At 49.3% G+C, this 14,402-nt stretch overlaps 1 protein-coding gene across 18 annotated transcripts in view; it reads left to right on the top strand.

Annotated features, from left to right (window-relative positions):
- ZNF618 (zinc finger protein 618) overlaps window positions 1-14,402 on the top strand; it is a 347,879-nt gene that overhangs the window by 299,375 nt on the left and 34,102 nt on the right. For 12 of the 18 annotated variants that reach the window (XM_072959971.1, XM_072959975.1, XM_031677436.2 and 9 more), the window contains 5 exons: window positions 3,586-3,675; window positions 4,594-4,629; window positions 4,721-4,798; window positions 11,567-11,626; window positions 12,163-12,252. In XM_072959971.1, coding sequence (XP_072816072.1) covers window positions 3,586-3,675; window positions 4,594-4,629; window positions 4,721-4,798; window positions 11,567-11,626; window positions 12,163-12,252 — 354 coding nt within the window. The remainder of the gene's footprint in view (window positions 1-3,585; window positions 3,676-4,593; window positions 4,630-4,720; window positions 4,799-11,566; window positions 11,627-12,162; window positions 12,253-14,402) is intronic. The other 6 variants (XM_072959976.1, XM_072959977.1, XM_072959982.1 and 3 more) reach the window with 1 other exon arrangement.

A 14,402-nucleotide genomic window follows, 5' to 3' on the forward strand; every position in this document is an offset into this window, starting at 1 on the left:
CCTAAACAGGTGGCGGGCGGGCCAGAATGTGTCATTCCCTGTTCTACTTGTTTGTTATGCCACCAGAAAACGTTTCTTAAAATAATACACATGTCCCGCCCCCAAAATCGAAAGAAAGCAAAGCAGTTTCAGGAGGTGTGTGGGGCCAAAGCAGGGCCTTAACTGCGCTGGGTCCTAATCGCATTTCTTCTGAGGCACTTTCTCATCCGCTCTCTCTGTGGGGTCTTACACCACGTGAGAGGCCGGCAGGGCTGAGGCCACCCCTCCGATTTCTGGAGAGTCTGAAGTTCAGGTGGGCCAGACACCTGCTCAAGGGCCCGCAGCAGGAGGAGGCGAGGTCCTGTGTCTCCTCCCCGAGCCCCGCCCTGCCCCGCCTGGCCCCTGGCTCCTTCTCCCTCAATAGCTCCCTTCTCCTCCCGCTCCCATCGCTTGCCTGTGGTCAGCCGCACAGTTAAAGAACTTCCCTATTTATCTTTCCTTCCTCGGCTATTCTGGGCCCCCGGCCGGCCTCTCCGGCAGCCCCTCAATGATCCGTTGTGCTCCGTCTGGCTTCCGTTGTTCCCCGAGGCTCACTGGTTGTTGAGGGCTTCGTGTCTGGCAGTATTTTTAGTCCTGCCATCACTTTTCCCTTCCTGCCCGTGGAACTTTCTCCCCATGGCCAGCGTGCTTTATTTGAGTCTCAGTCCTGCACCCCTGCCCTGACCCAGGCCAGCAGTGCCTGCTCAGAGAGCCGGGCATCCTCACACCCCAGCCTCGTAACCAGAGCCTGGCCTTGGAGTCCTGTTGAATGTCAAGTCCAGCCTTGATGTTTTTGCAGATGAGGATGCTCAGTCTCAGAGAGAAGTCACGCAGCAGCTTTTAGGGGTGGAGGTGAGCATGGAAAACAGGTCTCACACCGTCTAGTCCAGGGATCTTCCTCTTATTTGTTAGAAAAGGGGTACAGTCATACACAGAGCCGTACGCCCAGTTACCCATCTCTCATCCAAGAAGATAAAAGATTAACTCCACATCCGGCTCTCTTGCCACTGTCATATTGATTCCCTCTATAGAACAAAAATGTTAGGTAACTTTTACCAAGTGGTTATTGTATGTTAGGCATTGTGTTCATTTATTCTTTATTTAACAACTGGGAGATAAAGGAATTATCACTCCCATTTTACAGATAAGAAAACCGAGGTGCAGAGGTTAGGCAGCACTTCTAACATTAGTGGCTCCTGTAAGTGGTGGAGTTGGGTTTGAGCTTGGGTGGCCTGACGCCAGAGCCTGCCTCCCAAAACGGAATCGCAATGACATTCCTGAAGACGCTGAGCTTTCTTTGGGTTCTAAAGATGTGGTTTCACTGACAAAAAATCATTTTGCCTTTCTTCCTTTGGGGTAACTCTTTTGTCCTAATTCACTCCTGCCCTGGGTGGGCCCAGGAATGTGGTCCTGTCCATAGTGAGGCGACGCAGTGGTTTGGGATTTGACAGAGCAAGGTGGGGGATGTTTCTCAGTGGCAGAAAACTTGGGGTTCAGATTTTATTGGCGGTGGCAGATGTGGCCCAGCTGGTAGGAGAAGCTGTGTGGACAGAGATAAGACGAGTGAATCAGGCAGGTGGTGGTGGTGGGGCGACCAGTACTGACCATTATGGGAGAGGAATTGCAGGAGTAGGACCCCATCTGGAACCAACACACCCCAAATGTCCTTGACTTTCCCACCTGTGTTCCCCAGCTGTCCAGCACCAGGCAGGATTATGGTCCAGATGGGACATAATGGTTGGGGGCGAGGGTTGTCTCTGCTAGATTGCTGGCCCTGGGGAAGGATTGAAGCCTGAGCCAGGCTTGGAATCCTGGAACATCTAGCCTACTAGAGTCCCTGAGAATCAGCTCATCTTCTACCATCCCCCAAATTAGGGGGAAAATGGGGACGCTGAATCCCAAAGTGGGTTGGCACTTGCTGGCAGGCTGGGTGAGGCAAGGCAGGACCAGGCTTCTCCTCCCACACCCCAGCACCCGTCCCCGACCACTGCGTGGCTGTTGTGGGCAGAGGCATGGAGATGATAGGGCCTGGTAGGATGGTGTCATGCCTGGACCCTGCCTGGTCCCTCTACCCTCAGAGTGTTTGTGTGTGCCTCACACGGAGACCAGTTCGTCTCTGAGGCCCCGCATCTGTCCAGGCACATTCAGAAAATGCAGGTGACGTGGAAGAGGTGGAGGCAGGTGCAGGAAGATGGCTAATGTCACCTGTGTCCCTAAGTTCAGCTAAGTGAGGGCCAGAAACCCTCCCACAGAATTGCCTGGCAATTCTGGATAGAGGCATCTCGTCAGGTCCTGTGTTTGGGTGAGGAGCAGAAGAGGTGCCAGGAGACTGGGACCCCAGCCCAGGAGTGGAGGGTAGTTTATTTGGACAGAGAAGGGCCAGCCATGGCTTGGAGTTAAGTGAACATCTGAATCCCGGCTATTCCCTGCCCCACTGTGCAGCCTGGAGTGAGCCGCCAGCCTCCTTGTGCTGGGCATCCTCAGGAAGCTGAGGTGGATAGCATCCCTGGATCAGCCCAAGGAACGCACACACAAGGTCTTTGCATGACAGACGTTGGACAGGGTTGGTGCTGTGGCAGGGGCAGCGTCCTGTACGAGTCTAGCCTCTGGCTTTGGAGAGACCGAGGGGCTCACGCAGACTCAGGCCTGTCATTGTTTATTGCTATGTAACGTTTCCCCCAAACTTAATGACTTTTAAAGCAACAGACATCGATTTTCTCACTGTTTCTGTGGTCAGATCTGGGTAGGGCTTCACCAGGTCCTCTGGCTCTCCCACGAGGCTGCAGTCAAGGTGTCGGCCAGGGCTGTGGGCTTGTGGCAAAGCTCAGCCAGGGGAGGGGCTGCCTCTGCACTCCCTCCTGTGGTTGTTGGCAGGATCCATCCTTCCCAGGCTGTGGGGCTGAGGACCTCAGCTCCCCCCTGGTCTTCACCAGAGGCTGCCCCGTGGATCTCTCTGTGAGGCAGCTGGACAGCAGGGCCGCTGGCAAGAGCGAGATGGTGTGAGCAAGACAGAAATCACAAACTTTTGTAACTTAGTCTCAGAGGTGACATCCCATCACCTGACTGCATTCTCTCCATTGGAAGCAGGCCACTGGGTCTGGCCCAGGCACTGCACAGGACGTGGACGCCAATGGTCAGGGTCGTTGGGAGTCATCCACAACGGGCCCCTTCTGATCCTCAGCAGCCTCATGTGTTACATGGGTTTATTGCTTCCTGCCTCAGTTATAAGGACTAATGGGGGAAATGCAGGGAGGCTGCCGGCCTGGCACCTAGCAGTGCGGCGCCCAGGAAGTCGGAGCTGCAGTGATTGCTATTCTCCCATGATTTCACAAAGGAAGAGGGCCAGTTATGACCACCCCAGGCCCTTAGGAGCCCAGCTCACATGGGGTGGGTTTGAAAGTGACTTCAGGGCTCCTCGGCCTCTTTGTACAGAAGACTCCTAACGCTCCAGGAGCTGTTCTCCATGGGATCCCCTGTTGGGCCCAGTCTCGCCCAAACCCCCTCCGCCTCCCCCAGCCCCAAGTGACTGAAGCCCTGGTAACCACGTGCCTTACCATCCCCCCACAGACAATTTCAGGTACACGTGTGACATCTGTGGGAAGAAGTACAAATACTACAGCTGTTTCCAGGAGCACCGAGACCTGCACGCAGTGGATGGTGAGTCAGGCTCCCGACTGCCGGGGAACGGAGTCACATAAAGAGACCCCTCCAGGGCTGCTTCTCGGGCCCCCACCCCAGCCACGGCTTCCCCTCCCTCCTCCTTCCCAGGGAAGATCAGGCAGCAGCCAGACCACGAGCAGGGTGACCAGCCTCCGAGGATTCTAGGCAGGAGAAGGTCCCCTTCATACTCCGTATGTACTTCTGATAAGGTTAACCCAAGTGCACTTGCCGTTTTTGTAGGTCAAAATCAGTCGCATATCAGCAATTTCATATTGACTCATTTTTACGGTTTCATGTTGAGTATTCACATGTTCTGGTGAAATTAAACCAATTTTTTAAAATGAATGATGGTATTTTAGCATCTTAGATTATAGAGTTAGAAATTAGAGTGATAAATATAGGTAATTTATTTTTGGAAGCTCGAGAATCATAGAAATAGTCTTGGGCTTGGAAAAGATCTTGAGGGCTTCCTCTGCAGCCCCACACACACAGCCCATGTCAAGTTGTGACAACCAGGTGCCACCACCTTTTTCACCGTCCTTCCTCTCACCTCTTTTTCTCTTCTCCTCCCCACCCACCATCTCTTCCTCTGTTTCTCCTGCCCTGGCCCCTTGAGCGGGTGCCAGTGATCCAGAAACAGGTTGGCCAGAAAGCATCTTCCTGCCCCAGGGTGGGCCCCAGGCCATGGGGAGGACGGGGACTGTGGTACAGGCTGCATCCTGGTTGGCATGTGCCCTCCTGTGGCCCCTGGTTTTCTGGGGCATCCACGATGACTAAGGCGGCTCTCCTGGGCCCCAGAGGCAAGCTTGCTGGGCAGAGGCTGGGAGCATTGGGCAGAGGCGGCTGTGGGCAGGGACTAACAGGGTTCCTGTTTCCTTCCTTCCTTCTGCGGCTGCCACTCCCACCCGGGCGCAGTGTTTAGTGTGGAAGGGGCCCCTGAGAATCGGGCAGGTAAGTCCTTGGTCACTGCCCACCTCCCTGTCCCCAGCTGGGCTCTGGGACCTGGTTACCAGGGCACTAAGGGCTGTGTGTTCTCCCACAGACCCCTTCGACCAAGGTGTCGTGGCCACTGACGAGGTGAAGGAGGAGCCCCCAGAACCATTCCAGAAAATCGGGCCAAGTATGCGGGCCTCTCTCTGGGGCTGGGGCTGGGGCTGGATGGGGAGACGGGTCTGGGTGGCTGAGGGCAGCAGGGCAAGTCCCTCTTCTGGAAGCAGGTAGCACTGCTAATCCTATAACAGCAGCTCTGGCCAGTGAGCCGCTGGCCTCCTTGTACCTCACTTTGCCCACCTGTCAAATGGGTCATTTGCTCTTAGGACTTGAGCCTTTGAGAAGCAGCAGGACAGTGTGGGGTCCAGGTCAGGACAGTGAAGGTAGCACAGCCGTGGTGCCCAGTCTGTTAGTGGTCCTGAGCCTCGGCTCCTCACCTATGGAGTAAGGGTGACACTTCCCCGCAGGTTTGTTGGGGGATTAAATGAGATCATGGATGTAAATAACCTATTAATTAGCACAGTGCCTGGTACATAGTAGGTGCTCGGAAAATAACTGTCCTTGTCGTCGCCTGAAAGGGTTTATCAGCAGATGAAGCTGTCTGGGGGAGCCACATGCAGATGCTCTGTCCTTGTCCCAGTAAACCCCTGAGGGCAGAAGCCATGCGCTTGACCTGCCCATTTGCAGCATACTTGTATTGCGTGTTGTGGGGACACAACAGTGAGCAAGACAGATGTGACCCTGCCCTTGGGTTATTTGTAAAGGGAGGGGGCAATAGGTCAGTCAGCAGGTGGTTACAACCTAGTGAGAAGCACAGGGTGCGGGGTGTGGGGGGCTCGGAACACACCTGACCTGCCTTGGGAATCCAGGAGGCTTCTGCGTGGAGATGGGGATGGAGAAAGAGCCCCTGCTTCCCACACAAGGGCGCAGGGAGCATTGCTTGTTCCAGGAACTGAAAGGCAGACCTGAGTTCTGGTCTTAGAGAGCCTTGAATACCAGAGGAAGATGGCAGACAGACTCCATCCAGAGGGGAATGAACCAGAGAGTTTACCCAGTGGCCAAGGGATCTGATCGAGTTTGCATTTTAGGAAGACATTTTAGCTGCTGCAAGGAGATTGAGTGGAGGGTGGGGGGGTCTCCCAAGTGAGACTTGTCTGGTCCAGCCCTTCAGGAATTTGCATACTTTGTTTCCTCTCTGTTTTCCATGCCTCTCTTACTGCCCGGTAAGAAGAGACCCTTATTGGCTCTGCCTATTGCAATAAGGACTAAGGCAGCTTGTGAAAGTAGACAGAATGAATGGATGAGGAAGTTTAGGGAGGGAGAGTCAAGGGAGCTGGAACCATGAAGCCAGAGACAAGCCTCAGCGGGCAGAGCTTGGTCCTGGCCCCTGGAAGGCGTGGGATGGGCCCCTGGCGCTTTGTCCTCCTCCTTCCTCATAGGGATGATCCTCTGCTTTCCTTAAAGCACTCAGGAAACGGGAGACGTGATAATATCTGTGAAGTGGTTACAAGTGCTTGTCGCAGGCATGGTAAACATTCGATAAACAGTAGCATTAGAATAATCTTGAAGAAAATGAGGAAATTCTTAACACTGAAACTGCTAGAAGTTAGACTGTGGGAAAACTCAGATGTGAATCAGACGTGTTCCATGATGAACATTCATAGACCAACACGGGGCAAGGACATCGGGATCTGTGACCTCCCCACTTCAGTATCTGCCCCAGTGTAGTACCCCTTCCATCTGAAGCATCATAATGAAGAAAACAGGCTTTGAAATCAGACAGGACCAGGTTTGAATGCTGGCATCACCAGTTTACTAGCTGCTTACCCTCTGCGAGTGTCCTTTGACTTATCCATAAATTGGGAACAGGCGCTCCTGTCTATTCTGCAGTGTTGTTTTGGGATGCCTGCATCAGGAGCCTGGCTTGTATTCAGGGTTTAACAAATGAGCAAGGTTGCCCACAGAGTCAAGAGTGAGAGCTTTAGAGCCATGCCTAAGATGAACCCCAGCTCTTGTACTTAATGCCTGTGTGACATCCTGCAAGTCTTATAATCTCTCTAATCACAGTGATGACAATAAAACTCACCTCTCAGGATTGTCATGGAGATTAGATGAGATTGTATCTGTAAAGGAATTAGTGTAGTCCTTGACATTTACATGGAAAGCATTAAATAAGTGGTACCTATTAATTAACCAGAAAGGTACAGAGCAAGATGAAACTTGTTCTCTCTGATTGTAACTAAGTCTGACAGACAACCAGTGCTAGGACTTTGAAGGAATGATCACAGATTATATGGAGGAGGGAACTGCATTGAGAAAAACTGAGCTGAGTTTGGCTCCTTGCGTGCTCCCAGCTGGATACCATGGAACTGAGATTTCTAGCAGAGTGGGAGGCTGTCCCTTGTTACCACTCAGGGGCTGCCTTATGAGACAAGAATGCTGCTTCTTGGGCTTCTGCCACTTCTGGTAAGCTGGCCAGTGCCTCAGAACCCTGAGAGTGACAAGGCATAGAATACGGGGGGCCAGCAGAGGCACAGAGCACTGTGGAGGAACTAGTCCCCATGAGTAGAGATCTGCAGGTCAGGGGAAGAGGAGAAACCGCATCAGCAGTGCATGCTGAGAAGTACGCCCTCCACATCTACATCAGCTGGAGAGTTTGGTACTCAGAGAGGAGGAAGCCAGAGCTGTGATGGAGCAGAGGAATCCTGCTAGAAGGAGGGAGTTGCCTGTCAGCTGGCTCTTCAGCTGCAGACCTGAGAATTACTCCCATGGTATAAAGGTCTACAGTATATCTAGGATGATCAAGGACAGTTCATTCATGTCTATTGAAACACAGTAAGTCTGCATTTATTTATAGCTTACTTGATTTTTTTTATACCTGGATTAAGAAGAGTGACTTGGATAAATAAACAAACAAAACAAAACAAACCTGGGAACTATGAAAATTCAGCATGACAAGAAAAGGAATTTAGGAGACTCAGAGGAAGAGTGTGCCTCTGAAAATGATCTACCACAGTCTAGAAGAAAGTTCTGTTTGACAGCCACAGTCAAGTAGGAGAAAATATGACCTGTCTTAGTCCACTCGGGCTGCCAGAACAAACTACCGTAGACTGGGTGGCGTAAATAAACAGAAATTTATTTTCTCTTAGTTCTGGCGGCTGGAAGTCGGAAATGAGGGTGCCAGTATGGATGGGTTCTGATCCAAGGACCCCCTTCCTGGCTGTGTCCTCACATGGTAAGAAGAGAAAGGGAGCCAGCTCCCTGGTGTCTCTTGCTATGAAGGCACTAATCCGATCAAGAGGGTCCCCCACCCACATGACCTCATCTAAACCTAATTACCCCATCTCCAAATACCTGCACACTGGGAGACGGGACATCAACACTGGTTTTGGAGATAGGGCATCAGCATCTGAATTTGGAGGGGAACAGTTCAGTTTGTAGCGTGACCTCCATGAAAAAAGGAAGCTGTACAGTGAGAAAGCAGCAAGATAAAATGAAAAGACAGAGAGAAAGGAGTGAGATGAGAAGAATTAAAAAGAAGCAGAAGATATACAAACAGAATTAAAACCTACATTGCAGATAATAAAGAGCAGAACTGATCAGCAGAAATAAAATTAACGATGTGAGGGACAAACTTGAACAGACAAGCATAATGAGAGGAAAAGATGATAAACTTGGAGAATGAGGAACCTGTTCCAGATAATTGGTGGTACTCCATTGGTGGGACAGAAGAAATTCTCCAAAGATAAAATAGAAGAAAAAATTGCTCAGCTAAAGGAAGACCTGTGTAGGCAGATTTGAGGGTTTGTCATATGTCAGGTAGAGTCACTATAAAAAGACCCATAACTAAATAGATCTTAATGACTTTTTAAACTGTAAATATAGGGGGGAAACTATACAGGCACCTAGAAGTAAAAAAGCAAGTTACTTACAAATGACTCCAAGGTGGACTTGCCTTTGACTTCCCTGCAATACTAAATGCCAAAAGAGTGTGGAATAAATAAGTTCTGAAGAGGAAAGGTTGTAATCTAAGAATTTTACACCTAGACAAATTGTAATTTATATGTGAAGAAAAAAACAAGAGCTCAAAGACATGCCATTTCTCCTGTGTACCCATCTTCAAAAAATTACTTGAAGATATACTCCAATGAACTGAGTGGTTGAGCACATGTAAGGGCTTAGTTATGAGACTTTAATTGTAGTATAAGAGGACTGGTGGTGAATCTTGAAGCCAGGCAAACCAGAGTAAGTTTAAAATGTTGCAAAGCTGATGGTAAAATTGAATGCAAAAGACAGAGATCGTTCTAAAGTACTAAAAATGAATTTTAAAAACCAAGAAGGAAGGAAACGGTGAGGGATACAGTAAAGTAGACTAAACCAGTTCTACACAGTGTGGTCTCCAGCCCAGCAGCGTCAGCATCTCCTAGAAGTTTGTTAGAAATGTCAGTTCTCAGTGGGGGAGGGTATAGCTCATGTTTAGCATGCGCGAGGTCCTGGGTTCAATTCCCAGTACTTCCACTAAGTAAGTAAATAAATAAACCTAATTACTTCCCCCCTCAAAAACAAAACAAAACAAAACAAATGTCAGTTCTCAGGCCCCACGCCAGCCGTGTGGAATCAATCTCCGAGGTGGGACTCAGAAGTCTGCGTTGTAACAGTCTTTCTAGATGATTCTTATTCAGGCTGAAGTTTGAGAAGCACGGAGTTAAACTGCTTTTCTCAGTGGCAGTAGATGTGCAGATATCAATTCCTGCTTGCCTATAATAATTAGAGAAATATATCTTATGTGCTATCTAAAGCAATGGAAAATATTGGAGGACGATGGAATATTGGGGAGTAATGGGCAGGCAAAGAAAAGAGTTCCTGTATCAGACAACTGAGAACTAAGGGAATAAACCAGAAAGGGAAGAATACGAAAGGGAAAGAATCATATAACAAGTAAAGCCACTCAGTACAGCAATAAACGCAAATGGTACAGTTTTCTTTATTAGAAGACGAAGATTCTCATGTTGATTTAAAATGGTCCAATTATTGATGGTTTATTAGAGACATAGCTAGTTAATTCCTTATCTTTTACTTTTCTATTCCTCAGGGAACTCTTTTCTACTCCGTTAACTAAATTGAATTCCCTGCTAGGATTTTCACAGTACTGTGAATGTCTCCTTAAGAACACCACCCATTGTGGTTGCAGTTTTAATTTTCTGTGTGTGATTTTTTAAATTTTTCTATCTCCTTTTCTAGACTATAATCTCCTTGAAGGCAGGAGCCATGACTGTTTTTGCTCGATATTTTGTGCCAGCTTTTAGCACAGTATCTGTTGGATGAATAAAAGTGCAAGAAAATTTAGGGAAATGGCTTTAGACACATGAAAACCAGCAAAAAGGATGATCTAACGAATTATCAAGAATTAATTACACTAATACCAGGTGAACTAGTAAAACAGTGTAATTAAATGTTAGAGCAGTGGTTCTGAACTTTCCCACACTGCAGGATTTTCTACAGGACGTGTTAAAACAGTTTTGCTGGATCCCATCCCTGGAATTTTTCTTTTCAGTCTGGGATAGGTCCTGAGAATTTGCATTTCTAACTGGTCTGCAGTTGCTGCAGATAGGGACCACATTTTGAGAAGCACTGTGTTAGAAATTAGTGTAATCTTAATAAAGGTTTTGATCTCAAGAGCCTACATGCATCAAACAACATTATATCTAAATACACAAAATAAATTCAGGAAGACAATGAGATGGTGTGGGATTGATCACAACATTTAATCTTTGATGGAGCAAGGAGAGAAACAAGATCATATAGAGTTTGAGTAACACAATTAATACAGTTGATCAAACAGCTTCAAAGCCTACAAAGAGCAAATAATATATCTTTACCAGTGTTCATGAATCAGTTACAAAAATTATTTAACTACCAAAAATTTTAAAGCTTCTGTATTGTGTGAAAAGAAAAACAACCCCATGGCCAGACTAAGGAAACCAATTGAGAAAAAATGCCTATCACATATAGAGCAAAATGTTGCTGTCCTTCATCTACAGAGTTCTTAGCAATTTAGAAAGGTGAAAATACCTGTAGAAACATTGACTGTAAACACAAACAGGAAAACCGTAAAAGAAAAACCACCGTTGATTAATCCTGAAAAATAGTCAGTTTCCTTAGAGCTCAAAGAAATGGGGAAGAAAGCCAGCAGCTGCAGTGTAGTTCTCCCTGGCAGGTCCGTAAGACTGACAGTACTGGCTGCAGTACATGGAAACAGTCATTTTCACATCTTTCTGATTGGGATGGAAATTGGCCCAGCCTTTCAATGAGTAGTTGATGCTATGGTGATCAAAAGCCTTAAAAATGCACACGCTTGATTTATCCTGAGGAAATAATGTGCACAGATTATGAGCAGTAATCTTTATTTTGCAGTGATACGCAAAAATAATGAGCAGGTGTGCAAAAATTTCTACAAGGATGTGGGTCCCAGCATTTTTTTTTTAATAAGGGAAAAAATTTTGAAGCAATCTAAATGTCCTCTGGTTTAGGAGACTGGCTCAGCAAATTCCAGAGTCCAGTGGGAACCAGGCAGCCAATAAATGCAGTAAAGATCGATGTTTATTGATTTGAGCAAGATGTCCACAAAAGATTGTCGATTGAGTGCGTCAGGTTACAAAGAGCGTATAGATCAGGGCTGGCTAATTCAAGGCCCATAGGAGCCAGACAGCTGACGTCAGTGAGAGAAGCACACCCTGGATGAGATGGGAGTGAGGGGTGGGGTCTGGGGCAAGTGGCCAGGTGCACACTCTACCCCAAGGGGTAGCTGCTACTCTTTGGGAATTATAGATGATTGAAGTTTCTCTTATATTTAAAATTTTGTATTTGTATTTATCAGTATTTTATAATTTTCCCCCAGTGAACAGTATTACATCAGAAATTTTTAAGAAGAAAGAAGTTAGGCAGTGCCAAAAGAGAGGTAAAGATGAAGTCCGGTGGGACCCGAGAGGAAGATGTGGCCCCTTCTATCTGAGGGTGGGGGGTGCTTGGGGGCCGGGAAGTTCCTGGAGATAAGGGGACCCTTATGTGGCCATTGCAGAGGGCAGGGCTTGTAGAGGGGCTGATGGAGAGGTTGATACTGGAGGTCAACTCAGGTCACCTATGTTTCCTGAGCACCGGGGCGCAGGGGTGGAGTGATGGAGGAGGACAGCGTGTGCCAGGTACTGTTCTAAGCACGTGACATACAAATTTAATCCTCACAGCAATCCTATTAGAAGGTGGTCCTACTGTTACCCCCATTTTATAGATAGGAAGACTGAGGCACAGAAAGGTTAAGAGATTTGCCTGAAGTCACACAACTTTAAATAGAGGATCTGGGATTTGAACCCAGGGAGTCTGACTCAGGTGGGCTCCTGATTCTAACTGGTGGTCCCAGAATGAGGAGGCATTTAGGGGGAGGGAGCATGCTGCTGCTTCTGGAGGGGCCCATTCCCACACTTTTTTCTCCTCGGACAGAAACCGGCAATTACACCTGTGAATTCTGTGGAAAGCAGTACAAGTACTACACGCCCTACCAGGAGCACGTGGCCTTACACGCCCCCATTAGTGAGTACCTTCTCTGGCTGGGGGAGGGGGTGTCCAGCCATAGACTGGGGGCCTGGAGTTTTGCCAGGGGAGGGTGAAAGCAAAGGTGGACTTGTTCTGGGTCAGTCTCTAGGTGTCCTGGTCCTACCTGGGGCCACCTGACTGCCATAGATGAGAAAGCCCCACCCTTGAGCCAGGAGAGCCTGAGTCTTCCCTCAGTGGTCTCAGAGGCCTGAGGCCCACGTGGGTTTTGGGTTAGGAATGGTGGGCATCACTTGTCCAAGTCCAGTCGCTCTGTCCCCATCTCTTCTAAGCACCTTCAAATCATATGGTTCCTGAGCCCCCTCCTCCACATCCAGCACTGGGTGATGCAGCGTCAGTGTGAACCGGTGTAGTGCTTAACCCAGGCTAGCGGGTGACTCGTCAGCTACAAAAGACAGCTTTGCCCTTGGAGGTAGAAGTGGTAAAAAGTCAGAAGGAACACCAAGCCAGGCCTTGGAAGCCCCAGGTGTTAGTCCCAGTAGGGTCACAGGCTTGTGTGTGGCCTTGGGCAGGCCCCCTCCTATCTCTGACCCCCGGTTGATTCTACCCCCCTGGCCTGGAAGGGAAAGGGTCCTAAGGACCCTTCCCACGGAGACATCCTGGCCTTCCATTCTCCTGATGCAGCTGATTTCCCAGCTCCCCTCTGGATGTCAGAGGGGACTCCATTCTTAGGTCCCCAGGGCTAACCGGGCCCTCAGTCCTCAACCAGAGTTCTGACAGAGTGGGGCTTAACCAGAGTCGCAGGGCAGTAGGGTGGGATGTGTGGGAGGTGTCCAAGAGTATCCCTGCTTTTGTTTGTCACAGCAGAGCTCTGGGGATCCCACTCCACAGTCTATGGATGGGAAGATTTAGGCCCAGGGAGGAGGAGGGAATTTGCAAGATCATCAGGGCTCAAGATGCCTACAGTGTGGGAGGCGTGACCCTCTTGGAGCCCTGACAGGAGCTGCACAGGCAGGTGGCCCCAGAGGGCTTTCAGGTGGACTAGGGGAGGAGTCCAGAGCCTAGAGGTGGCGGAGCCAGCTTCCGCGGGAATTCTTGCCTGCTGGGCAGAGGGGCAGGGCTGAGGTGACTCCCTGTGGGTTCCTGAAGTGAACACTGGGCTAAGATTCTTGTCTTTCTCAGCCCCTGACTGCTGGGTGACCTTGTGCCTGACACCTCTCTTCTCTGGGCTCAGACCTGTGGGAGCTCCACCTGTAGGAGCTCTTGAGGTCCTTTCAGCCCAGGTGTCTGGATTCCAGGCATCTGCAGCAAAAGGAGACCCTCAGGTGGGCATCTGGTGGCCCAGCTAGAGGAGCCTGTCCTGCCACTCAGGCTCAGGATGTATGGTTATTTAGCGCCCACCACATGGCCAGTCCTGTGTCGGGGAGAGCACCAACCCATCCACTTGAGCTACTAATGGTGCTGGTGCTGAGACATCAGGGCTGTTATGTGGCTGGGCTTGAGCTCCAAGGCCCAGACCCCTCTGGGGATCCTGCTTTCCACAAGCAGGGACAGGGGCCGCAGTGCATGGGCACTCCACCTGTGCTCTCCAGGGAAGCAGCAACTGCCCTGCTCCCTGGTGCCCAGAAGAGATGCTACCCAGAATGCACTTACAGTTAGGTGTTAGTCACGAAGCCAGCCTGCAACCTGGGTTTCTGCCTTTGGAGAAAACCTTCAGTGCAGTTTCTGCTCTTCCTTCACATGGCTCTTCTGAAACAAGTTGAGTAAGGTCATGGAGTTAATAAGAGGGGAGCTTGGCTTTGAACCCTGGCAGGAGAGCTGCAGGCCCGTACTCTTAACCGTGAAGTTCCCCTGCATCACATGTCAGATGGCACAGCAGGAAGGGATGCTTTGGTTGCACCCTGATTTCTTCCCTGCTATCCAGGTGCTTTGTTCCTGAAAGGCTGTCTCCTCTTTCTCTGTTCTTCATTTTCTTATTCTCTCTGTTGTGGACTCTCTTTCTTTGTCATTCTGCATCTGTTTGTTGAGTGCATCTCTCCTCTATTACTCTGCATTTCTTCCTATTCCTGAAGTCTGGGGACTCCAGGATCATCTGTGTTTAAAATGCAGAGTGAGAAATTAAGGCATGTGCAGCAGAGAATTGATTCCCTAAGGCTGAACAAGAAATAGCGCCCCCACCCCCCAGTGGC

Source organism: Vicugna pacos, chromosome 4 (assembly GCF_048564905.1).
Source record: "Vicugna pacos chromosome 4, VicPac4, whole genome shotgun sequence".
NCBI classification, from domain to species: Eukaryota; Metazoa; Chordata; class Mammalia; order Artiodactyla; family Camelidae; genus Vicugna; species Vicugna pacos.